The sequence below is a fragment of the Oryctolagus cuniculus genome, chromosome 20 (assembly GCF_051225735.1).
Source record: "Oryctolagus cuniculus isolate XC-2025 breed Fujian yellow rabbit chromosome 20, ASM5122573v1, whole genome shotgun sequence".
Taxonomy (NCBI): domain Eukaryota; kingdom Metazoa; phylum Chordata; class Mammalia; order Lagomorpha; family Leporidae; genus Oryctolagus; species Oryctolagus cuniculus.
In genome coordinates, this window is record NC_142886.1 from 52,528,489 (window position 1) to 52,554,840 (window position 26,352).

The following is a 26,352-nucleotide window of genomic DNA, read 5'->3' on the forward strand; positions in this document are numbered from 1 at the left end:
ATGAGTCTGAGCCCTTGCATTACCAACGGCCACCTCTGCTTGCAAATGAGAGCAGGTCCGGGGATCCCAGGAGACGTGAGTGAGGAAGAGCAAGCAGAATTTCTCAGAGCCACAGCCTGAGCCACCCCTGAGCTGCAGGTTAATCCCTGACCTGGGGTTTGGAGCACGTGGACCTCAACCTGTGAGTTCAGGGTGAAGAAGTGAAAGGGAGATGAGGGTACAGCTGTAGAGAATGCACACGGGAGCCCCAGGGAACAGGACCACAGGTCAGCTCACCCCTCAGGGCCCCAGCTGTGCAGGAGGGGAGGGCATGGATGTGAAACACTGCAGCATCCATAGCCCCTGACCGGCTCTACACTGCCCCTGGGCTCTCAGCAGGGTCCCAGATGACGTCATCAGAGAATTCCACGGAGAGCTCTTCCGTGACTCGGGCTGGAAAAGCCTCCCCGGGTGCCCAGAGCTCCCTCATGTCTCAGATGCTGGGGCCCCAGAGATGTCATTCATTCCTCCAGAAACGACTCCATTTTCTTCATGTGACGTCTTACCATGATACCAAAACTTCTGCTCAGTGATCGGTGTTAGGGACAGAATCATCCATAGAGAATTGGAACGTAGGAAACGACTACAGCAAACCCCAATTTCCGGACTGGAGCCAGCGATTCACCTCCCACTGCATCTGGTCCTGGGTCTGAGTCTGCTCAGTGCGTATTGTGCGCCCCCTGGTTTAGCCTCGCGCCCCTGCAGGGAGGTTTGTGTCTGGGCTCAGCCTGAGGGCCCCTCACTGTGTCTCTGGCACAGAAATAGGTGGCCCTGTCCGCGGCTGTCAGACCGGTCATTTGCAGATCCACAGTGTTCTGGGCGTTGTCGCTGGAGATGGTGAATCGGCCATTCACCCAGCTCGCGTAGTCTGTGCTACCATAATCAGGATAAATGTACCCGATCCACTCCAGCCCCTTCCCTGGAGCCTGGCAGACCCAGCACATGTAGTAGTTGCTACTGAAGGTGAATCCAGAGGGTTTGCAGGAGAGTTTCAGGGATCTCACAGGCTTGACCAGGCCTCCTCCGGACTCCAACAGCTGCTCCTGACACTGGACACCAGCAAACACAGATGTCCTGGTCAGCACACTGTCACTCACCCTCTCTGTGTCTCTCACTCACGTCCTCTGCCAGACTCAGTGCCCCGCGTTCTCCATCATTACCTTTGAGCACAGCGACCAGGAGAAGCCAGCGCAGCCCAGTCTCCATGGTGAGCGTCTGTGTTGAGTGTGCTCACTGAGTGGACACCTGGGAGTCCTGGGGCTGGAGCTCCTGTGCCAGAGCTGCAGGTGAGGGCTGGGCAGGTTTTCATGGGCAGGGGGAGGCCCTATTTGCATGTGCTGCTGCTATTTAACCAGTCATTGGGTCAGATGCCTCAGACAGGACAGGGCCCAGGGCAGAAGTGGGTGTCCTGGGAGAATAGTATGATATCTATATTTGGATTCAGATCAAGTGAAATTTTACATTAACTGTGGAAGGTAATTACCTTCCTTCATTTTATTATGTGTGTACATTTACTATCCAGTGTTAGCAATATCATGTCATTCATTTTTCAAATAACCATTAGATCACTATTAACTATTTGAATGACATTGGAACAGTGACAGAGAGAGAAGGTGGGAGAGAAACCGAAATGTATAGATGGACAGAAAGATGACAATGGTAAATTTCTGCCTTTGTGTTGACAGCCCCAAACATCCCAAGTGCCTACAACATCTAGGACTTAGCCTTTCTAAAACCTGGAGCCCAAAACTGTGTCTGTGTTTCCCAGGTCTGTGGTAGGGGCTCATTTGCTCTTAGCGTCATCTACAGTTTCCCATGATGCATTATCAGGAAAAAAGTGTGGGAAGCCGTGTGGCTGGGCTCAGTCAGTTCTCTCATGGGAACATGGGTGACCCTAGTGGGGACTTAGCCAATTTTGTCCTAATGCCTGCCACCCATATTTAAACAGATGAAGGACTGCAAGTGGACTTTTAAAGGTTAACTATGTTTTGTTCCCTTATTCATTCATTGCCTTAGTTTAAAACTGTTCCTGAACACAGAACACTGTACATGGTAGTGGGGTGTAGTGTGCTATTGGAATCTGTGTGTTGTAGAAGTGGGCACAGATCAACTGAATGTCATTCACATTTCCACCTTCTTTTCCATCACTCTGTTCGGAGGCCTGGAGACGTCAGTTCTAGTTATTCGTGGAACCTATCATGGGTTGTAGTGAACTGAGTCAGCCCACTGTGGTGTCTACATAATTATTCCTCCCTTTGAGTGGTGCCTTGTGTCCTGGTAGCAGTCGTCCTCTTTTCCCCCCTCTTCCCTGTGTCTAGTAATCATAACTCTGAGTTCAGGTCAAGCACTGGGTATGAAGTCACTGTGTCACAATTCACCCGCAGTGCTGGCTTCAGGTTGCAGCTTTGTTCCCAATAGTTCAGTCTACAATAAAGCAAGTGTGCATAGAACAGTGACTGGATTCTTTCACATTTGGATATGGAATATTATTCAGTATTAAGAAAGGGGTTTTTCTGTCATTACAAAATCATTGGTCAGCCTGGAGCATAATATGCTAACAGAAATATTCCCGGTACATGTGGACACATAGTATGTGACATTAGTTATATATGCAGTCCACAAGCTTGAACTCACAGAGGGAGGAAGCACAATGGTGATCACTGTCTACCATGACCCAAGTGTTTGTTGCCTTCCAGCCTTGTGGGAAACTGGAGGAAGTTCCAGGCTCCTGGCTTCAGGCTCAGCCATCCCAGCCTTTGCAGCCATTCAGGAAAAAAAAAAAAAAACAGTGATGGAAGATTCTCTCTTCAGCTCCTTTTGTGTTCCTCTCTCTCTATTACACAGTCTTTCAAATAAACTAAATACACATTTAAAATAAATGAAAGATTAATTATACATATGGTTAGGAGCCTATTTCCAAATGTTGAATGAACTCAAGCCACTGAATCCCAAGGGAAGAAACCAATTGTTTAAATGCAGTGACTGACAAGGTGGTGACAGGAGCCGCACTGGAGTTAGCATGTGGGATTCCTGCTCCTGCATGAAGATGCTGAGTGTTGTGTCCTAGTTTGGGTCCAATTTCAGATTCCTGTCAATGTGCACTCTGGGAGGCAGTACGAGAAGTCTGAGTTTATCCCATGTGTGAGACCTGGACTGAGTTCCATGCGCCTGGCTATGGTCTGACCCAACTCAGCTTTTATGGGCATCTGGGAAGTTATCAGGATTCAGTAGATCACTGTCTGTCAGTCTCTGTCTCTGTCTTTTTGGACAAATACCCAAATACAAATTTGACAAGATGTAAAAGTATATCTGTAATTTTTTAAAGAAAATATATAAAGGCAACCATGTAAAAATGCTTTAAATATGGAATCTTCATTCATGTTTATGTTGGAGAAACAATGAGACATCCCATCCCTTCTGTTAGACTGAGTGTTTTCAGACATACCAGATCTAACAAATCTTGTGCAGGAAGAGAGAGATGATAACCTGGTTCAAGGCTGGAGTCAAGTAAGTTAGTAAAGCTTTCATGGAAAACATCAGAGGCTGAGAAATAGAATTATCACAGGATCCTCAAACACCATTCCTGGGTAGAAGGAATATGAAATCCCAGTGAGGTGTCCACAAGATGTGCAGTCACTATGGGAATGAAATCTGCAGTCCCATGTTCAGTTAAGGCAGAATCACTTGCAAGAGTTCACACACATAGCCGGCTCCGCGGTTCACTAGGCTAATCCTCCGCCTTGCGCCGCTGGCAAACCGGGTTCTAGTCCCGGTCGGGGCACCAGATTCTGTCCCGGTTGCCCCCTTCCAAGCCAGCCCTCTGCTGTGGCCAGGGAGTGCAGTGGAAGATGGCCCAAGTACTTGGGCCCTGCATCCCATGGTAGACCAGGATAAGCACCTGGCTCCTGCCATCGGATGAGCGCAGTGCGCTGGCCGCGGCGGCCATTGGAGGGTGAACCAATGGCAAAGGAAGACCTTTCTCTCTCTCTCTCTCTCTCACTGTCCACTCTGCCTGTCAAAAAAAAAAAGAGTTCACACATATAAACCAGTGAAATTTACAGTGAAGTGAAGAAGGAATGGATAAAGGGACAAGTGGACAAAGTTATATTTTAACAGGACATTTATATGGCAGTAAACAGGAGGAAAATCTGATATCTTGGAAACTTGTAAGATCCTGGAGAATAATGTCCAAGGATAATGTGTCAGGATAAGTACACTCTAACTAGCTAGCTACCTAACTAATTAACTAACTGCTAACCATCCAGGCCAAGAAGATAATAATAGGTGATGCTAGCTACGTGGGATAAAAAGGATGAACTCACAGAGGCAGGAAGCACAATGGTAAAGACCAAAGTCTGAACATGGTAGAAACAGAGATGATGCTGGAGCATGGACAGATGTTTAGTCCGACAGGATCCGCATGTTGTGTGGTCTACTGTACAGCATGGTAACAGCAGTTAAGAGAATACTGTGTCTACAGAATTCCAAAACGGGAGACAACTGACACTCTATCATGAAAATAATGTCCATTTAGTGATGAACATGTCACTAAATCTGAGAACATTATTTCTCACAATATACATTCATTTTGTCAGCACATATCATGGTACCTCATATCTCTATGTTCAGGTATTATTTACCAAACAGATAGATTCAGATCTCTGAATACTGGTGTTGTGTTAGCCATGTTAGCCAACGTTTTTGGAGATGATAAATAAAGGCAGTGTACTCAAGGCTTGGCAGCTGGAACCCAGGAGCATGGAACTGCATCAGTGTTCCCACCTTGGTGATGGGGCCTCATAACAGATCCATCATCTACTGTCTTCCAGGGTGCACTGTCAGTTACTAGTCTGAGAAAGCGTGCAAATGGGCTCCATCTAGCACTCTGTATGCAGCTTGGGTGTTTCCCTATATAATACTGAGGAAAGATTCCAAATGCATTGATGATGCCAGTGAGCATGACATGGAGAGAAGAGCAGGGACTCTGGACAAATGGTCTCTGAGACTGGCTCTTCCTGCAGCTGTGATCCAGCCTCAGGACACTGGGCATCATGCTGGAGGCACAGACACAGCTCCCCGTGATGTGGACTCCAGCTCCAGAGTGCACAGCCACTGTGTGTCCCACTTTCTGCTCTCCCTGAACCACAGCAGGTGCAGGGGGTCTCACGACACTGGAGCAAAACCAGATCAGCTGGAAGTGCACACCTAGCACTTTCCATTCAGTTATGACCTTGACTGCTGATGTCCAGTGCATTTTCCTCCTGAGTTCAGGCAGGGAGCCCCCCCCAGGAGGGTCCCAGGACCTAGAGGATGAGGAAGTCCCTGTAGGCTTCCCAGGTGCCTGCAGAAGCCCAGCCTGAGACACAGCTGAGCAGCAAATGCATTCCTGAGTGCTGTGACATTCACACAGGAACAATTAAATGTTTTAGGAATAAAAAGAAAATGGCGGTGTGGGCACAATCTGTAGAAATATGGATCACCCACAGATTAAAAAAAATGTAGGTTCAGTTCGGTACACATGCTCATTTTAATGGGAGGAGAGGGATGACTTAGGTAGTTGAGGTTTACCAGAACAGAAACCCTAGCTCTACTGTCCCTGGTTCTAAAGGGAAAACTAAAATTGTCCTAAAATCGGCACTGCCCTAGGGCGCTGTCCTGAGTCAGGTTGGAAAAGAATCACCAGGGTCCTCAGATTCCCAGGATCGCTGATCCTGGTGACTGCTGTCCTTGTTTATGAACTGAATTTGTTCATTAACGACTCCTTCCTTTCACATCAAACTTTATCACCGTCACTGAAGTCATCGGCAGGGTCAGAACAACAAGAGTAGAATTAATTCCTGAAAACGGCTACCGGAGAGGAAACCCCAATTCCCTGACAGGAAACCAGGGCTTCATCTCTTCCTGCACCTGCTCAAGACCAGAATGTGCTCTCGGTACGTCTTCTGCGCCCCCTGGTGGAGCCGCGCGCCCCTGCACGGAGGTTTGTGTCTGGGTTCAGCCCTAGGGCCCCTCACTGTGTCTCTCGCACAGTAATACATGGCCGTGTCCGCGGCTGTCAGACTGTTCAGTTGTAGGCAACCTGTGCTCTGGTCGATGTCTCTGGAGAGAGTGAATCGGCCATTCACCCAGCTCGCGTAGTAAGTGCTACCACTACTACCAGCATAAATGCATCCGATCCACTCCAGCCCCTTCCCTGGAGCCTGGCGGACCCAGCATATCCAGTAGCTGCTACTGAGGGAGAATCCAGAGGCTTTGCAGCAGAGTTCCAGGGATCCCCCAGGCTTGACCAGGCCTCCTTCGGCTCCTCCTCCGGACTGCTCCAGCTGCTGACACTGGACACCTGCAAACACAGACGACATGGTCAGGAAGCTGTCACTCACACTCTCTGTGTCTCTCACTCACGTCCTCTCCCAGACTCAGTGCCCCGCGTTCTCCATCATTACCTTTGAGCACAGCGACCAGGAGAAGCCAGCGCAGCCCAGTCTCCATGGTGAGCGTCTGTGTTGAGTGCGATCACTGAGTGGACACCTGGGAGTGCTGGGGCTGGAGCTCCTGTGCCAGAGCTGCAGGGTGAGGGCTGGGCTGGTTTTCATGGGCAGAGGGAGGCCCTATTTGCATGTCTGCTCCTATATAGCCAGCCCTGGAGTAGACGTCACAGACAGGACAGGGCCCAGGCAGATGTACATGTCCTGTGGGTGTAGGGTATGATAGGATTTGGATCATATGAATTTTTATTTTTTATTGCTTTTTTATAACAGTTGAAGGCAATGACCTTGTTTCCTTTTAATATGTGTGTACCCTTAATATCCAGTGTAAGCAATATCATGTCCTTCATTTTTCAAATAACAATTGTTTCATATCGTCTATTAACCTCTCTATCATCTATATGAAAGACATTGGAATAGTGATAGAGAGAAGGGGTGAGAGAAACACAAGCGTAGTGATGGACAGCAAAGATGAAAATGGGAGATTTCTGCCTTTGGATTGACAGCCCCAAACTCCCCAAATGCCTACAACATCTAGGAGTTAGCCTTTCTAAAACCTGGAGCCCAGAACTGCGTCCGTGTTTCCTTTGTTGGTTGTAGGGGCTCTATCGCTATAGCATCATCTGTAGTTTACCACAATGTGTTATCAGGAAAAAGTGTGGGAAGCCGTGTGGCTGGGCTCAAGAAGCACTCTGATGGGAACACGGGTGTCCCTAGTGGAGACTTTGCCATTTTTGTCCTAATGCCTGCCGCCCATATTTACACAGATGAAAGACTGCAAGTGGATTCATTTAAGGATACTATGTCTTGTTTCCTTATTCATCCATTACCTTATTTTAAAACTGTTCATTAACTCAGAACACTGTGCATGTTAGTGGTGTGTAGTGTGCTATTGGAATCTGTGTGTTGTAGAAATGGGCACAGATCAACTCACTGGCATTCACATTTCTACCTCCGTTCCATCACTTTGTGTTGGGAGACCGGGTGTCCTCAGTACTGCTTATTTGTGGAACATGTCGTGGGTTGTAGTGAACTGAGTCAGCCCACTGTGGTGGGGGCAGAATTATTCCTTGCTTTGAGTGGTGCTTTGTGTCTGGTAGCAGCCGTCTGCTGTTCCCCCTCTTCCCTGTGTCTAGTAATCATGCTCTGAGTTCAGCTCAAGCACTGGGTATGAAGTCACTGTGTCACAATTCACCCACAGTCCTGGGTTCAGGTAATGCAGCTGTGTTCACAATAGTTCAGTCTACAATAAAGCGAAATGTGCATAAAACGGTGAATGCAGTCTGTTACATTTGACATGGAATATTATTCAGTGTTAAGAAGGAGATTGTTCTGTCATTAAGAAATCTTAGGTCAGCCTTGAGCATAATATGCTAACAGAAATAATGCAGGTACACGTGGACACATAGTATTTGACATTGGTTATATATGCAGTCCACAAGCTTGAACTCACAGAGGTAGGGAGTGCAATGGAGATCACTGTCTACCATGACCCAAGTGTTTGTCCCCTTCCAGCTCTGGGGGAAACTGGGGGAAGTTCCAGGCTCCTGGCTTCAGGCTCAGCCATCCCAGCCTTTGCAGCCATTCAGGAAGGAAACCTGTGGAAGGAAGATTCTCTCTCCATCTTGGTCTCTTCCTCTCTTGCTATCACACTGCCTTTCAAACTAAATAAATAGATATTAAAATAAATGGAAAATTAATTTTATATATCATTAGGAGCTTATATGCATATGTTGAATAAGCACAGAAAACTGAATCCCAAGGGAAGACATCAATTGTTTAAATGCAGTTACTGACAAGGTGGTGACAGGAGCAGCACTGGAGTTAGCAAAGGGATTGCTGCTCCCGCATCAGGATGCTGAGTGCTGTGTCCTAGTTTTGTTCCAGTTTCAGATTCCTGCCTAAGCCCACTCTGGGAGGCCGTAGGTGAAGTTCCAAGAACTCCCACGTTGGAGACCTGGAATGAATTCTAAGTACCTGGCTGTCACCTGTTCCAGCTGACGCATTTGTAGCCACCTGGGAAGTGACCAGGAGTTAGATGATCACTGTCAGTCTCAGTCTTTGTGGTTTTAGATAAAAACGTACATACAAATTTTAAAACAAAATCTATGAATTTTTAAATGTATATTACATCTATAAAATTTAAGAAATGATATAAAAGCAAACATGTAAAATGCCATAAATCTCAGATCATCATGTATGTACATTTTAGAAGCACAATGAGATGTCCCATCCTTCATGTTAGAATGAGTATTACCAGACAAGCCAGAGCTGACAATTCTTGTGAAGGAAGAGAGATGACCACTCTGGTTGCACAAGGCTGGAGTCAGGTAAATTAGTAAATCCATTATGGAAAGTCATCAAAAACTGAGACATACAGTTATCACAGGATCTTCAAACAGCATTTTGGGTAGCAGGAATGTGAAATCCCAGGGAGATGTGCATGGGATTCACAGTCTCTATAGAAACTACAACTGCAGTTCCATGTGCAAGTAAAGCAGCGTCGTTCGCGAGTGTTCACACATATAATCCAGTGAAATTTTCATGGAAGAAGGAATCAATAATGGAAGAAAAGCGCATGGAACAGAGGAGACGTTGGAGCAAGGTCAGAGTTTCAGTCCCACAGGATCCACATGTTGAGGGATCTACTGTACAGCATGGTGACAGCAGTTAAGCAAATATTGGCACTGCCCTGAGAACGTTGTCCTGTCAGACTGGACAACACTCACGTTGTACCCAGATCGTCCCACATCTCTGATCCTGGTGATCCTGGAGACCGCTGAGCCTGGATTCGTTCATTTAGGACTTCTCCTGTCACATCAAACTTCTCCACGTCAGAGAATCAGTAGCAGGGTCAGAATCATAAAAGAAGAATTCTTCCCTCAAAACTGTTACAGGAGAGGAAACCCCAATTCCCTGACAGGAAACCAGGGCTTCATCCCACTCTGCACCTGTGCATGACCAGAATCTGCGCTCAGTGAGTCTTGTGCGCCCCCTGGTGGAGACACGCGCCCCTGCAGGGAGGTTTCTGTCTGGGCTCAGCTGTCTTGCACAGTAATACAGGGTCGTGTCGCAGCTGTCAGACTGTTCATTTGCAGAGACACCGTGTTCTGGGTGTTCTCTCTGGAGATGGAGAATCGGCCATTCACCCAGATCGCGTAGTATGTGCTACCATCACCAGTATAAATGCATCCGATCCACTCCAGCCCCTTCCCTGGAGCCTGGCGGACCCAGCACATCCAGTAGCTGCTACTGATGGTGAATCCAGAGGCTTTCCAGATGAGTTTCAGGGATTCCCCAGGCGTGACCAGGCCTCCCTGGGACTCCACCAGCTGCTCCTGACACTGGACACCTGCAAACACAGACGTCCTGGTCAGGAAGCTGTCACTCACACTTTTGGGTCTCTCACTCATGTTCTCTCCCAGACTCAATGCCCCGTGTTCTCCATAATTACCTTTGAGCACAGCGACCAGGAGAAGCCAGCGCAGCCCAGTCTTCATGGTGAGCGTCTGTGTTGAGTGCGATCACTGAGTGGACACCTGGGAGTGCTGGGGCTGGAGCTCCTGTGCCAGAGCTGCAGGGTGAGGGCTGGGCTGGTTTTCATGGGCAGAGGGAGGCCCTTTTTACATGTGCTGCCCCTAGATAGCTGGCATGGGTTCAGATGCCTCAGACAGGACAGGCCCTAGTGCAGATGTGGTGTCCTGGGGGTGTAGGGTGATGGCTATGATAGGATTCAGATCATATGAATTTTTTTTTTCTCGTTGTTGTTTTACCAGTTGTAGGCAACGACTTCATTTCATTACAATATGTGTGTGCCCTTAATGTCCATTGTTGGCAATATCATGTCCTTCATTTTAAAATAACCTTTGCTTCATTATTAACTATGCTAATGACATTGGAACAGTGACAGAGAGAGAATTGGTGAGGGAAACAGAAATGTAGAGATGGACAGTGAATTGACAATGGGAGATTTTTGCCTTTGGATTGACAGCTCAACAATACCAAATGCCTACAACTTCTAGGAGTTGGTCTTCCTGAATCCTAGAGCAAAAGTCTGTGTTTCCTACGTCAGTGGTAGGAGCTCATTTGCTTGTAGCATCAGGTACAGTTTCCCATGATGCTTTATCATCAAATGGTGGGAAGCCGTGTGGATGAACTGAAGCAGCAGTCATATGGGAACAGGGGTGTCTGTAGTGGGGACTTAGCTAATTGTGTCCTAATTCCTGCTGTCCACTTTTAAACTGATGAAAGAGTACAAGTGGATTCATTTAAGGTTAATTATTTTTGTTTTTCTTTTTTTAAATGTGGGTTCATACCATGTGAGTTTTCTCATTTTATAAGGCTTTATTTAATTTTTTTGATTCAGAATTATTCAGAGAAAGAAGGAGAGGTAGTGAGAAAGAGAGAGAAGTCCTCCATCCACTGGCTCTCTCTCTAGTCGGTAATGTGGTCGGAGCCGCATCGATCTGAATCTAGGAGCCAGGTGCCTCCTCTGGGTTTCCCATGGGATTACAGGAGCTGAAGATGTCAGCCATCTTCTACTGCCTACCCAGGCCACAGCAGAGAGCTGGATTGGAAGTGGAACAGCCAGGACTCCAACTGGCGTCCATATGGGATGCCAGCACTGAAGGCAGAGGCTTTACCCACTTCACCACAGCACCGGCCCTGATGATCTTAATTATATATGGAATGCACGAAAGTGAATCACAGAGGCAGGAAGTACAATGCAGATACCCGAGTCTGGGAGTAGAGAAGAAAAGGGACCACGTTCCTGCAAGCACAGAGAATTTTTCTGTGACCAGAAAGGCACATGGAGAGATCTACTGCACAGCACGGGGACAATAGTTATAAAGCTTTATTGTGTTCTTTCCAGTTCCTGCAGGAGTAGGCATTTGTCATTCGATCACAAAGAATGGTGGTGTTGCTAGGGAAGGACTTGTGAGTTCGTTTGACTCTAGAATTCCTGATGAAATAAATCCACATCAACACCATTCCTTATACCTCACATACAGATTCAGGTACTATTCGTCAGTTTAACATCTACGAAATCTATTTTGAAGGGACAATTTTCTGTTGACTTGTCTTGTGTCTGTCTGTGGTTTTATTCTAAGAAGAAAATTACGTGGTGTTGCAATCATTCCTGGTACTAATGCAGTCACGAGGGCTGTGAGTTCATCGACATGTGAGAGGTTATCTGTTGAGTCCGGCTGGCACAACTGCCCCACCACTGCCCTCTGAAATTCCTCCCCTCCCATGTGTGAAGCTGAGTCATTTTAGAAGAGCCCCTGTCTTCACTCAGATCAAGTCCATGGAAACCTCTCTCTGTGCTGTTTACTTTACCCCCCAATCTCCCTGTGTCCAACTGGTTTCACAAGCCGTTTCTTCATGGACCACCAAGGCCCACCTGCCAACTCCTTGAAAACACAGTCATCAGAGACCCCAGTCCTGCTGCCCAGAACAGAACCTCCCTCTTCTCACCATGGTGCAGTCCTGCCATTTGTCACCCTGGGGACACAGCGTCTTATACAACTGACAGCCCATCAGCACCTGGTGGGAGACTATGTCATGGTGTTCAAACAAATGGAATATGTTTCTGTCAGTTATAATTTGAGTGAATTCTCTTGGTGGGGCAATTTCTTGTGACTGTAGATATCTGACAAATTAAATTTCACATTTTCTAGTACTGTAGATATGGGGTGTTCTCACATAACAATGGAATTCACTGTGTCAGATGGTGGATTGTGTCAATGAATTCTCTAGGCAAATGCATGAAAACTGTCCCCAGCTAAATAGAAACACTTTCTGTTTGTCAATCTTCTCTCAGAAAAGGCAGAGATGTGACAACTGTTTTAATTTAGTAGGAATTTTTGTGTCTCTGGATTTAGATGGGAGTCACTCAGAACACACATTGCTGCATGAGGTGAGTGACTGGCTGCAGTTTCTGTAAGAACTGTTCATGGCAGATCAATTGCAATTCAGCAGAAAATATCCTGTAAAACACAGGGGATCGCTGCACTGGGCATTTCTGGCTGCAGGAACTTGGTTTCCCCTGGACGAGTATGAACTTGACAGAAGAGGAGTTATTTTCTCTTGGTAAGGATGAAGTACTGATGAGGACAGCCAGGGGGAGCCAGGGAGGGAGGAGTGGGGTCTCTGGACAGATGGTCCAGGGCTGGCTCATCACGCAGCACTGATTCAGCTCACCAGGTGGTCAGCGTGTGGCAGCCCCTGGCACCCAGATCCCAGGGATGGGGACTCTGGCCCCGGAGTCAGGGCCCTGGACTGTCCCCCTCTGCTTACCCTGAAACATCACAGTGTAGGGGATTCCACCACACTGGAGCAGAAACAGAACGTGTAAGTCCACACCACACACTTTCCAAACAGATTATTCCTTGAATACAAATGTCCACCTGTGCTTCCCATGAGTTCATGCAATGAGGTCATCTGAAATGTTTCAGGAAACTGAGTGCGGAATTTCATGGTGTTGGGGAAACTTGAGTGCACCTAAAATAATTCATCATGCTGTCATCTCACACCAGTATCCCAAAAAGAGTGAATAGGATGAAACTCTTAAAGGAAAGACCCGAGACTGTAAAGTTCTAGAGGAAAACACAGGACAAAAGCAAGTTCCCATTGGTTTGGGCAATGATAGTTTGATAATCTCCAAAGTACAGGCAACCAGGATACATAGACAAAGAATAATGGATCCAACTACAGATTCTGAGTAACAAAGAGAAAGATTGAAGAACAAGGATATGATCACCGATGGGGAGAAAGTATTTTCAGATCATAGCCGAGAGGGGCCGACTTGTGGCATGCATCACTCAGGAGCATGGGTTCAGATTCTGCTTGCTCTACTTCAAATCCAGCTCCCTGCTGGGATCCAGACCTGGGAACTCTGTCAACGATGACTCAAGTGTGTGTCCCCTTCAAGCCATGTGGGAAACTGGAGAAAGTTCCAGGCTCTTGGCGTTAGGCTTGCCCAACCTCACCTTTGCTGCCATATAGGAAGTGAACCAGTGGATGGAAGCTTCTCTCTCCCTCTGTTGGTCTCTTCCTCTCTTGCTATAACACTGACTTTCAAATAAAAAATAGGTTTTTTTAAACATTGAAAGATTAGTTATACATATGATTAGGAGCCTATTTCCTAATGTTGAATGATCTCAAGCAACTGAATCCCAAGGGAAGAAATCAATTCTTTAAAAGCAGTGATGATAAGGTGGTGACAGGAGCAGCACTGGAGTTAGCCTGTGGGATTCCTGCCTCCCGTGTCAGGATGCTTAGTGCTGTGTCCTAGTTTGGTTCCAGTGTCAGATTCCTGCCTAAGCCCCTCTGGGAAGCCGTGGGTGATGTTCCAAGTACTCCCACGTGGAGCCCTGGACAGAATTCCAAGCACCAGGCTGTTGCCTCACCCAGCTGAAGCTTTTGTAGCCATCGGGGAAGTGACCCAGGAGTTAGAAGATCACTGTCAGTCTCAGTCTCTTTTTGTTTATGGAAAATATGTAAATACAAATTTTAAAATAAATGAAATAGTATCTTCAGATTTTCAAAGTGCATATGTAAAGGCAAACATCATGCATGTCCATGTTAGAAGCACAGTGAGACATGCCATTCCTCCTGTTAGAATTAGTATTATCAGAGATATCAGACCTACAAGCCTCATGAAGGAGGAGAGAAAGAGATGTCAACCTTGGTCCAAGGCTGGAGTCAGGTAAATAGGAAAAAACATTATGGAAAAGCATGAAAAACTGGGAAATAGAATTATCACAAGATCTTCAAACAGCATTGCCTATTAGAAGGAATATGAAATCCCAGGGAGGGGTCCACTGATCTGCAGTCACTGTGGAAAACACCTCTGCAGTTCCACGTTGAGTTAATGCAGGGTCATTCACAAGAGTTCACACAATAATCCAATGAAATTTTCATTGAATAAGGAAATCAATAATTGAGGAAATGGACAAAGTTGTATTTTAACAAGAAGTTTATATGGCAGTAAAGTGGAGGGAATTTTGTATTTTGGACAACTTGGATCATCCTGGAGAATAATGTCCAAGGATAATAGGTCAGGATAAGTATACTCTGCTCACCATCCTTACAAGAAGACAAATAATACGTGATGCTAGTTACGTGGGATCAAAAGGATGAACTCACAGAGGCAGGATACAATGGTGAAGACCAAAGTCTGAGTGAGGGCGGAACAGAGGAGACGCTGGAGCAAGGTCAGAGTTTCAGTCTGACAGATCCACACTTTGAATGATCTGTATCGCATGGTGACAGCAGTTAAGAGAATATTGTGTCCACAGAATTCCAAGCAGGAGAAAAATGATACTATACCTGGAAACAAGTGGGATTGTGATGAGCATGTCAATAAGAATGACTTCATAATTCCATTAATACACATTCATTTTTTCAACAGATATCATTGTACCTCTTATGTCCATAATCAAATATTATTTATCAAACATTTATGAAAATCAAAAGAGAAAAATGTCCAAATATGAAGATTCAGATCTCTGAATACTGGTGTTGTGTTGGCCAATGTTTTATGGAGATGATAAATAAAGGCAGTGCACTCAAGGCTTGGCAGCTGGAACCCAGGAGCATGGAACTGCATCAGTGTTCCAACCTTGGAGATGGGGCCTCCTAACAGATCCATCATCTACTGTCTTCCAGGTTTATTATTCATTACAAGTGTGGGAAATTTTGTAAATAGATTCAGTGCAGCAATTTGATATGAAGCCTGGGTGTCTCTACTACTCTAAAATTGATGAAAAACTACAATGGGTTATTGATGACATCAGCATAGCTACTGAGTGAAGAGCAGGGACTCTGGACAAATGGTCTAAGACTGGCTCTTCCTGCAGCTGTGGTTGAGCCTCAGGACACTGGGCATCATACTGGATCCACAGACACAACACTCTGTGATGTGGACTCCAGCCCCAGAGTGCACAGCCACTGTGTGTCCCACTTTCTGATCTCCCTGATCCACAGCAGGTGCAGGGGGTCCCACGACACTGGAGCAGAACCAGATCAGATGGACGTGCACACCCAACACTTTCCATTCAGTGATGACCTTGACTGCTGATGTCCAGTGCACTTCCCTCCTGAGTTCAGGCAGGGAGCCCCCAGGAGGGTCCCAGGACCTAGAGGATGAGGAAGTCCCTGTAGGCTTCCCAGGTGCCTGCAGAAGCCCAGCCTGAGACACAGCTGAGCGGCAAGTACATTCCTGAGTGCTGTGACGTTCACACAGGGACCACAGACTGTTCATGTTAAACGGAAATAGAAATCGAGCATAAAGTCTATTGAAAGTGAGTGTGGATCACCCACATGTAGCGTCAAAGTTGGTTCAGTTCAGCACACTTGTTCCTTTTGACAGGCAAGAGGTACTTAAATAGCTGATTTATAAAGACCAAGAACCCTGCCTCAGCTGTCCTGGTCGAAAGGGAAAACGAAAATTGTCCTAAAGTCGGCAGTGCCCTGAGAGCGTTGTCCTGACTCAGAGTGGACAACACTCACGTTGTACCCAGATAGACCTACATCTCTGATCCTGGAGACCACTGAACCTGAATTGGTTCATATAGGACTTCTCCTGTCACATCAAACTTCTCTATGTCAGGAATTCAGTAGCAGGTACAGAATCATAAAAGAAGAATTCTTCCCTCAAAACTGTTACAGGAGAGGAAACCCCATCCCTACAGGAAACCAGGGCTTCATCTCCCTCTGTGCCTGTGCAGGACCAGAATCTGCGCTCAGTGAGTCTTGTGCGCTCCCTGGTGGAGCCCTGCGTCCCTGCAGGGAGGTTTGTGTCTGAGCTCAGCCTGAGGCCCCTTGCTGTGTCTCTGGCACAGAAATAGGTGGCCGTGTTCGAGGCTGTCAGACTGGTCATTTTCAGATCCACCGTGCTCGAGATTTTGAAGATGGTGAATCGACCCAGCTCGCGTAGTATGCGCTACCACCAGTGTAAATGATTCCGATCCATTCCAGCCCCTCCCCTGGAGCCTGGCGGACCCAGATCATTGCATAGCTACTGAGGGAGAATCCAGAGACTGTGCATGTGAGTGTCAGGGATCCCCAGGCAGGACTTGGCCTGCCCAGGATTCCTCCAGCTGTTCCTGACACTGGAACCTGCAAACACAGACATCCTGGTCAGGACACTGTCACTCACACTCTCTGTGTCTCTCACTCACGTCCTCTCCCAGACTCAGTGCCCCACGTTCTCCATCATTACCTTTGAGCACAGCGACCAGGAGAAGCCAGCGCAGCCCAGTCTCCATGGTGAGTGTCTGTGTTGAGTGCGCTCACTGAGTGGACACCTGGGAGTCCTGGGGCTGGAGCTCCTGTGCCAGAGCTGCAGGGTGAGGGCTGGGCTGGTTTTCATGGGCAGAGGGAGGCCCTATTTTCGTGTGCTGCTGCTATATAGCAGGCATGGGGTCAGACGCCTCAGACAAGACTGTGCCCAGACTGATGAGAGTGTCCCTGGGCAGTCTGTCAGTGCACACTTATGGGATGAGTGATGAATTGTGTGCTCTCATTGCACACTGAACCCTGTCTGGTCCTTTTATGTGAGTGGACCTACAACATGTTTTCATAGGTTCCCGTAGGTCTTGGTCCATTCAACATTACAGGAGAAATCATCAGTACAGTGTGGATGTGTCCCCAGCTCCAGTGTGGTAAGAGGAATCCCAGCACCTTGATCCGTGTCCCTCACCACAGGACTCAGCTCTGCCCCAGTCCACACTCAGCACTCACTGGGGCTTCCTGGTGAGGTCTGCAGAACTCACTGCCAGCAGCAGAACAAGGAGCACTTTTGCTGGATTCCATTTTTGACAGAGAGATGCACAGGGGACCAGGTTCCACGCAGGTGCATCTGAGTGTGGTGTTCCACTTGCCAGTGTCTGCCTGTCTGCTCTTCACATTTCTTTGCTGGGCAATTTTGCTTCCATGAGCAATGCTGTTGAGCTGTGATAGATACAGAGGCAGCCCCACATGTTGAAAGTGTGCCTGTGGTGAGTGCGACTCAGCTGTGCCTCTCTCACTCCTCATCACAACTACGCCAAGAGCAAATATCACATCCCACGGTGCTGCCCACTGCCCCTGTGTCACCCAGCCCCGGCCCACCTCCTCCCGTAACTTTAAGGCCTGAAACCCTTTGGGCTCCTTCACAACAGATTCATCCAGTTCAGCCCTGTGCAACATGCAGGTTTTGTGGCAGAAGTCGGTGGCCCTGATTTTTCGGGTTCTGTGGGGCCCAAGTGAATGCGTTTTTCTTAGTTTTTAACCAAAATATCTGAAAATCTTAAAAGAATGAAACTGAGAGTAAAGCAGAGTAAGAAAATGATATTTTGCACAAATATGCAGTACATTAGTCTTAACTGTGTCATCACATTTCATGGAAATAATAAATTGAAAGTTGCACTGTTTAAGATGCGCACATCCCCCAGGGAAGTGCCAGGGTCTCATATGTAGCTGTGGGTCCCAGTACCAGATTCCTGCTCCTGTAGCCCCAGGACCCAGAAGTTTATGGGAGGATTTTTGGGTGCTGTCACTCTAGTGGATGCACCTGATTGTTGAACTGAGACCAGGCTAGGCTGGGAAGCAGACCTGGCCACAGCAACATTTGGGAAAGCACAGTGTTGGAACATCTCTCTTTCTCTTGTTCTCCTTTCTGATTCATGTGTGATAACTCAAATTTAAAACTTAAGTTATTGAAGGGTCTCTTTTTTTTTGGAAAGGCAGAGTTAAAGAGAGAGAGACAGAGAGAAAGGTCTTCCTTCCATTGGTTTATCCCCCAAATGGCCGCCTCTACTGGTGGGCCATGGCCGGCGCGCTGTGCCAATTCGAAGCCGGAAGCCAGGTGCTTCTTCCTGGTCTCCCATGAGGGTGCAGGGCCCAAGCACTTGGGCCATCGTCCACTGCCTTCCCGGGCCACAGCAGAGAGCTGGACTGGAAGAGGAGCAACATGGACAGAATCCGGTGCCATAACTGGGACTAGAACCCGGAGTGCCGGTGCAGCAGGCGGAGGATAGGCCTAGTGAGCTGCGGCGCCGGCCTGAAGGATCTTTCTAAGGGTTGTATTCCCTTCAATGCAGGCAGCAACCCTCATGGCCTTGTCCCCTCCCTAGAGCCCCTCTCAATGGGATCACTGGGTGGTGAGGTCCCCACATGCATGATGGGAGGCTCTGTGCATCAAGTATGAAGGGTAAGTTCCACCTAACATGCAGCCTTCAGCTGCTCAGTTGGAGAGACCACACACGCACACCAAGCAGTGCTGGCTCTGCTCACAGCTCTGCAGGAACAGCATCCTCAGCCTCAATACCCCAGACCCTGCTCCTCTGTGTCCACTGAGTAAGAAAGTGATTCACCTGCAGGAGGAAACCATCATGACCCATGTCCTGGTGAAATCCTGTAGAAAATGTACGTGAGCACAGTCCACCCCAGACACTGTTCCAGCACTGATCCCCCAAGACACAGAAGTCTGCATCTTCAGGGGATGGCTCCACCCCCAAAGCTGAGGACTGGGGAGGAGAAGCATGACACATGGGGAAGTGACAGTCGGGGACAGGGTCCAGCAGCAGGAGGGAGAGGAACTGGTGGAGGTGTGGGCTCTGCTGTGCAGGAAGGTAATGACAGGGGGAAGGTCCACACTGCTAGGGCCCCAGTGCCTGCAGGAGAGCACTGAGTCAGGAGGTCTGATCAGGTCTCCTTGCCCCCTTGCATCCTCCACACTGACCACCACTGAGTAAAACTAGCACAGGTGCCTGGGAGACGTGGAATGGCATCGTCTCTGGGGAGTGCATCCAGTGAGGACTCCACGCCATGAGTGGATTCAACGTCAGGGCCTCATGGAGGAAGCTGAGGTCTCCAGTGCACCTATCAGGGCCACACGGAATGCTGGGGGCAGCCTGTGGGGTGGGTGTGGTTTGTCCTCACAGCATCAGTACTGAGCATGGCCCCAACGTGATAGCACTGGCAGGGGATGCACGGTCTGGATGTTTACAGAAATAGATTGTTCACTTCTGGGGCATCTGCTATGGAGGAGATCACAGTAGATCTCCTGGGTCCCCAGCTTCTGCACAGAGCACAGTGCTGCTAGAGTGAGCCCTGGTCTAGTCTGACGTCCTGTGTGGGGATGGGGTCACTCCCATCCATGTTCACAATGTTATGATGCCTGATGACACAACATTCTCACTGATCCTGGACTTCCAGCCTCTACAGCTGTGAGCTCAAGAAACCTTTTTGCTCCATACACCTCCCTATGGGGTACTGCATGATGGATGGCTTTGCCCTGATGGCTAGTGATCCAGAACATTTTCATGTGTCTGTTGGCCATTTGGACTTCCTCTTTTGAAAAATGTCTGAGTTATTGGCCCATCTCTTAACTCAGTTGTTTTTGTTGTTTGGGATTTCTTAATCTCTTTGTAGATTCTGGTTATTAATCCCTATCAGTGGCATAGCTTCAAATATTTTGCACATTCTCTCAGATACCTCTCAATTACCTGGGTGTTTCTTTTGCCATACAGAGACTTCTCAATTTGATATAATCCCATTTATTAATTTTGTCTTTGACTGCCTATGTCTCAGGTCTTTTCCAAAAATTCTACTCCTGTGCCAGTGTCTTGCAGGGTTTCCTAAATGTTCTCTAATAACTGGATGGTGTATGGTCATAGATTAATCTTTAATCTATCTTGCATGGATTTTCATGTAAGGTGTAACATAGGGCTCTTGCTTCTTACTTCCATAATATATAATAATTTAAAAAGTGAAAAGGAATCTGAAGATTCCCTGTAAATTGGAATGATGTAGTCATGGATTTGAGGGAATGACCTTGTTAAAATAGCCAAGCTACAATGTGATTTGCAGATTCAATGCATTTCCTGTGAAACAGCCTGACATTCTTCACAGGACCAGGAAGCAAGTTCAAGAAGTATTATGAAAAAACAGGGTTAATGTTGGCTGAATCCTCTTGAGGAAAAATAGCAAAGCAGGAGGTGTCATCACATCTGAGCTGAAATCAGGCCTGGTGCTGGGATAATGTAGACACCCAGAGCCCTGGGGCAGAACAGAACCTAGAAATAAAGGAACACGTTCTGAGAATGTGAGTTCTGAGAATGCACGGTGACAAAAGCACAGGATGGGGATGGGTTTCCTGTCGTTACCTGGGGTTGGGGACACTTGAATGCACCTGAAAATAATTCAGTTATGTGGTCATCTCACAGCAGATTAGAACAGAGTGAACTTGAGGAATGCCTTACAGGCAAGACCTGAGACAGTACGGTTCTAGAAGAAAACACTGGACAAAAGCAAGCTGACATTGGTTTGGGCAATGGTATTTTGATAATCTCCAAAGTACAGGCAACCAAGCAAAAATAGGCAAAAGAATATGGACCCAACTACAGAGCTCCTGTGTAACAAAGGGAGTGATCGAAGAACCAAAGACAACCACAGATGGGGAGAAAGCATTTTCAGGTCACACATGGGTTGTCCAACATTTGGCCCCACAGGTTAAGCTGCCATCCCTATGCAGCATCACTCAGCAGCATGGCTTCAGACCCTGCTTGCTGCACTTCAAATCCAGCTCCCTGCTCATGGACCAGGGAACTCTGTCAATGATGACTCAAGTGTGTGTCCCCTTCAAGCCTCGTGGGAAACTGGAGGAAGTTCCAGGCTCCTGGCTACAGTCTTGCCCTTGCCCAGCCTTTGCAGCCATTCAGGAAGGAAACCAGTGGATGGAAGCTTCTCTCTCCCTCTGTTGGTCTCTTCCTCTCTTGCCATAGCACTGCCTTTCAAATCAAATAGATAGATTTTTAAAATAAATGAAAGATAACTATATATATGGTTAGGAGCCATGATCCAAATGTTGAATGAACTCATGGAACTGAATCACAGGGGAAGCAATCAATTGTTCAAATGCAGTGACTGACAACGTGGGTGACAGGAGAAGTATTGAAGTTAGCCTGTGGGATTCCTGCCTCCCACATCAGGATGCTTAGGTTTATGTCCCAGTTTAGGTCACAATTTCAGATTCCTGCCAATGTGCACTCTGGGAGGCAGTAGGAGAAGTCTGAGTTTATCCCATGTGTGAGACCTGGACTGAGTTCCATGCACCTGGCTATGGTCTTACCAAATGCCAGCTTTTATGGGCATCTGGGAAGTGCTCCAGGATTCAGTAGATCACTGTTGTCAGTCTCTGTCTCTTTTTCTTTTTGGACAAATGCAAGTTTTAAAAGAGGTGAAAGTATATGTGTAATTTTTTAAAGAAAATATGTAAAGGCAAATGTACAAGAAGCTTTAAATCTGGGATCATCATGAACGTACATGTTGGAGAAACAATGAGATATCCCATCTCTTTGTTAGACTTTGTATTATCAGACATACCAGAGCTGACACATGTTGTGTAGGAAGAGAGAGAAGATAACCTGGTAAAGGCTGGAGTCAGGTAAATTAGGAAAGCTTTCATGGAAAACAACAGAAGCTGAGAAATAGAATTATCACAGAATCCTCCAACACCATTCCTGGTAGAAGGAATATGAAATGCCAGGGAGGAGACCACGGGATGTGCAGTCACTGTGGCAAACAGCTCTGCAGTCCCATGTTCAATTAAAGCAGCATCATTCTCAAGAGGTCACACATATAATCCAGTGAAATTAGCGTTGAAGAAGGATGGATAATGGGACAAATGGACAGAGTTATATTTTAACAGTAAGTTTATAAGGCAGTAAAGAGGAAGAAATTCTGGTATCTTGGATAACATGGATGATCCTGGAGAATAATATCCAAGGATAATATGTCAGGGTAAGTACACTCTGCTAAAATATCCAGGCCAAGAAGCCAAATAATATGTGATGCTACGTACATGGGATAAAAAGGATGAACTAACAAGCCAGAAATTCAATGGTGAAGACCAACGTCTGTGCTTGGGAGGAACAGAGGAGACGATGGAGCAAGGTCAGAGTTTCAGTCCCACAGGATCCACACATTGAGGGATCTACTGTACAGCATGGTGACAACAGTGAAGGGAATACAGTGTCTGCAGAATTCCAAGACATTAGACAAAAGATATTCTACCAGGAAAAATGTAGGTTTTGTGATAAACATGTCAATAAGTCTGACTTCATTATTCCATTCAGTATAGATTCATTTATTCAACACATCATTGTACTTCATATTTTATATTAAATATTTATTAAACATTTATGATAATGAAATGGCCAAAATGGGAAATCATGAAGATTCAGATCTCTGAATACTGGTGTTGTGTTTGCCAATGTTTTATGCAGATGATAAATGAAGGCAGTGCACTCAAGGCTTGGCAGCTGGAACCCAGGAGCATGGAACTGCATCAGTGTTCCCACCTTGGAGATGGGGCCTCATAACAGATCCATCATCTCCTGTCTTCCAGGGTGCATTGTCAGTACAAGTATGGGAAAGCGTGTAAATGGGCTCCATCCAGCACTGTGATATGCAGCATGGATGTCTCCCTCTCTAAATAGATGAAAGACTAAAGTGGAGTGATAACTCCAGTCAGCATGACATGGAGTGAAGAGCAGGACACTGGACACATGGTCTCTGGGACTGGCTCTTCCTGCCGCTGTGATCCAGCCTTAGGACACTGGTCATCATGCTGGAGCCACAGACACAGCTCCCTGTGATGTGGACTCCAGCCCCAGAGTGCACAGCCACTGTGTGTCCCACTTTCTGCTCTGCTGAACCACAGCAGGTGCAGGGGGTCCCACGACACTGGAGCAGAACCAGATCAGCTGGAAGTGCACACCCAACACTTTCCATTCAGTTATGACCTTGACTGCTGATGTCCAGGGCATTTCCCTCCTGAGTTCAGGCAGGGAGCCCACAGGAGTGTCCCAGGACCTAGAGGATAAGGAAGTCCCTGTAGGCTTCCCAGGTGCCTGCAGAAGCCCAGCCTGAGACACAGCTGAGCTGCAAGTACATCCCTGAGTGCTGTGACGTTCACACAGGGACCACAGACTGTTCCAGGATTAAGGGGAAATGCAGGTTGGGTTAAAGTCTGCAGAAAGTGAGTGTGAATCACCCACACGTAAAGTCAAAGGTTGGTTCAGTGCACACTTGCTGGTTGTGGCAGGAGAGAGATGAGTGGAATAGTTGCTGTTTAACAGATCAATGGCCCTGTCTCGGCTGTCCCTGGTTATGAGGGAAAACTGAAACTGTCCAAAGCTTTCAGTTCCCTGAGGGTGCTGTCCGGAGTCAGGTTGGAAGAGATTCAATAGTGTCCTCAATATTCCCACATCTCTGACCCTGGTGAGCAACAGTCGCTGTCCATGAACCAAATTGTTCATTTAGGACTTCTTCCTTTTACATCAGACTTTCTCCCCGTCATTGAAGTTGGGAGGGACAGAATCATATAAGTAGAATTCTTCCCTCAAAACTGTTACAGGAGAGGAAATCCCAGTTCCCTGAGAGGAAACCAGGGCTTCATCTCCCTCTGCGCCTGTGCAGGACCAGAATCTGAGCTCAGTGCGTCTTGTGCGCCCCCTGGTGGAGCCGCGCGCCCCTGCAGGGAGGTTTGTGTCTTGGCTCAGTGTGAGGGCCCCTCACTGTGTCTCTGGCACAGAAATAGGTGGCCGTGTCCGAGGCTGTCAGACTGGTCATTTTCAGATCCACCGTGCTCGAGGTTTTGGAGATGGTGAATCGGCCTTTCGCCCAGCTCGCGTACCATGTGCTACCACTACCAGCATAAATGTATCTGATCCACTCCAGCCCCTTCCCTGGAGCCTGGCGGACCCAGTTCACTCCATAGCTACTGATGTCGGATCCAGAGGCTGTGCAGGTGAGTGTCAGGATTCCTCCAGGCGTGACCAGGCGACCCCCGGACTCCTTCAGCTGCTCCTGACACTGGACACCTGCAAACACAGACGTCCTGGTCAGGACACTGTCACACTCTCTGTGTCTCTCACTCACGTCCTCTCCCAGACTCAGTGCCCCACGTTCTCCATCATTACCTTTGAGCACAGTGACCAGGAGAAGCCAGCGCAGCCCAGTCTCCATGGTGAGCGTCTGTGTTGAGTGTGATCACTGAGTGGACACCTGGGAGTCCTGGGGCTGGAGCTCCTGTGCCAGAGCTGCAGGGTGAGGGCTGGGCTGGTTTTCATGGGCAGAGGGAGGCCCTATTTGCATGTGCTGCCCCTATATAGCAGGCATGGGGTCAGACGCCTCAGACAGGACAGGGCCCAGGGCAGAATTGGGTGACCTGGGTGTGTAGGGTGATGGCTATGATACGATTCAGATCATGCAAATTTTTATGTTATCATCATTTTAAAAAGTTGAAGGCAATGACCTTGTTTCATTTTAATATGTGTTTACCCTCATATCCAGTGTTAGCAATATCATGTAACTCATTTATTTAAGTAACCACTAGTTCCTTATCATCTATATGAAAGACATTGGTGCAGTGATAGAGAGAGAAGGGGTGAGAGATACAGAAATGTAGAGATGGACAGAAAAGGTGACAATGGGAGATTTCTGCCTTTGGGTTGACAGCCCCAGACATCCCAAATGCCTATGACCCCTAGGAGTTAGTCTTTCTGAACCCTGAAGCAAGAAACTGTGTCTGTAATTCCAACGTCGGTGGCAGGGACTCATTTACTTGTAATGTCATCTACAGTTTCCCATGATGCATTATGAGGGAAAAGTGTGGGAAGCCATGAGGCTGGACTCAGTCAGTTCTCTGACGGGAACTCGGGTGACCCTAGTGGGGACTTAGCCAATTTTGTCCTAATGCCTGTCACCCACTTTGAAATTGATGAAATACTCAAGTGGATTTTTTAAGGTTAACTATGTTTTGTTTCCTTATTCATCCATTGCCTTAAAGTTTAAAAACTCTTTAAACTGTTTAAAACTGTTCCTGAACACAGCACACTGTACATGGTAGTGGGCTATAGAGTGCTATTGGAATGTGCATGGCAGAAATGGGCACAGATCAACTCAGTGTCATGCACATTTCCACCTCCTTTCCATCACTCTTAGTTGGGCAGCCTGGATGCATTAGTTCTAGTTATTTGTGGAAGCTGTCATGGGTTGTGAACTGAGTCAGCCCACTGTGGTGTGGGCAGAAGCATTCCTGCCTTTGGTGGTGCTTTGTGTCCTGGTATCAGCCGTCCCCTGTTCCCCCATCTTCCCTGTGTCTAGTAATCATGACTCTGAGTTGAGGTCAAGCACTGGGTAGAAGTCACTGTGTCACAATTTACCCACAGTCCTTTGTCAGGTTGCAGCTTTGTTCACAATACTTCAATCTCAAACAAAGCAAGTGTGCATAAAACAGTGAGTGGATTCTTTCCCATTTGGACACTGAATATTATTCAGCATTAAGAAGGAGGTTGTTCTGTCATTAGAAAATGTGGGTCTCCCTGGAGCATACAAACTAAAAGAAATAATGCAAGTACATGTGGACACATAGTAAGTGACATTAGTTATATATGCAGTCCACAAGTTGAACTCACAGAGGTAGGAAGTGCAATGGTGATCACTGTCTACCATGTTTGTCCCCTTCCAGCCCTGTGGGAAACTAGAGGAAGTTCCAGGCTCCTGACTTTAGGCTCAGCCATCCCCAGCCTTTGGCAGCCATTCAGGAAGTGAACAAATGGAAGGAATTCTCCCTCCATCTGTTGGTCTCTTCCTCTGTTGCTATAACACTGTCTTAAAATAAAATAAATAGATACTTAAAATACATTGAAGATTAATTATACATATGATTAGGAGCCTGTTTGCTAATGTTGAATGAACACAGACAACTGAATCCCAAGGGAAGAAATCAATTGTGTACATGCAGTGATGATAAGGTGGTGACAGGAGCAGC

The 26,352-nt window shown here is 47.1% G+C and overlaps 2 gene segments (V, D, J or C); both read right to left on the reverse strand.

The window, feature by feature from the left end:
* Positions 1 to 26,352, reverse strand: part of LOC149120180 (Ig heavy chain V-A1 region BS-5-like) — a 480,385-nt gene that overhangs the window by 271,757 nt on the left and 182,276 nt on the right.
* On the reverse strand, positions 175 to 24,545 carry LOC149120190 (Ig heavy chain V region MOPC 21-like). The segment is given in 6 exon segments: positions 175 to 179; positions 830 to 1,088; positions 6,327 to 6,379; positions 12,825 to 12,858; positions 24,096 to 24,400; positions 24,500 to 24,545. Coding segments are annotated over 6 exon segments (702 nt in total).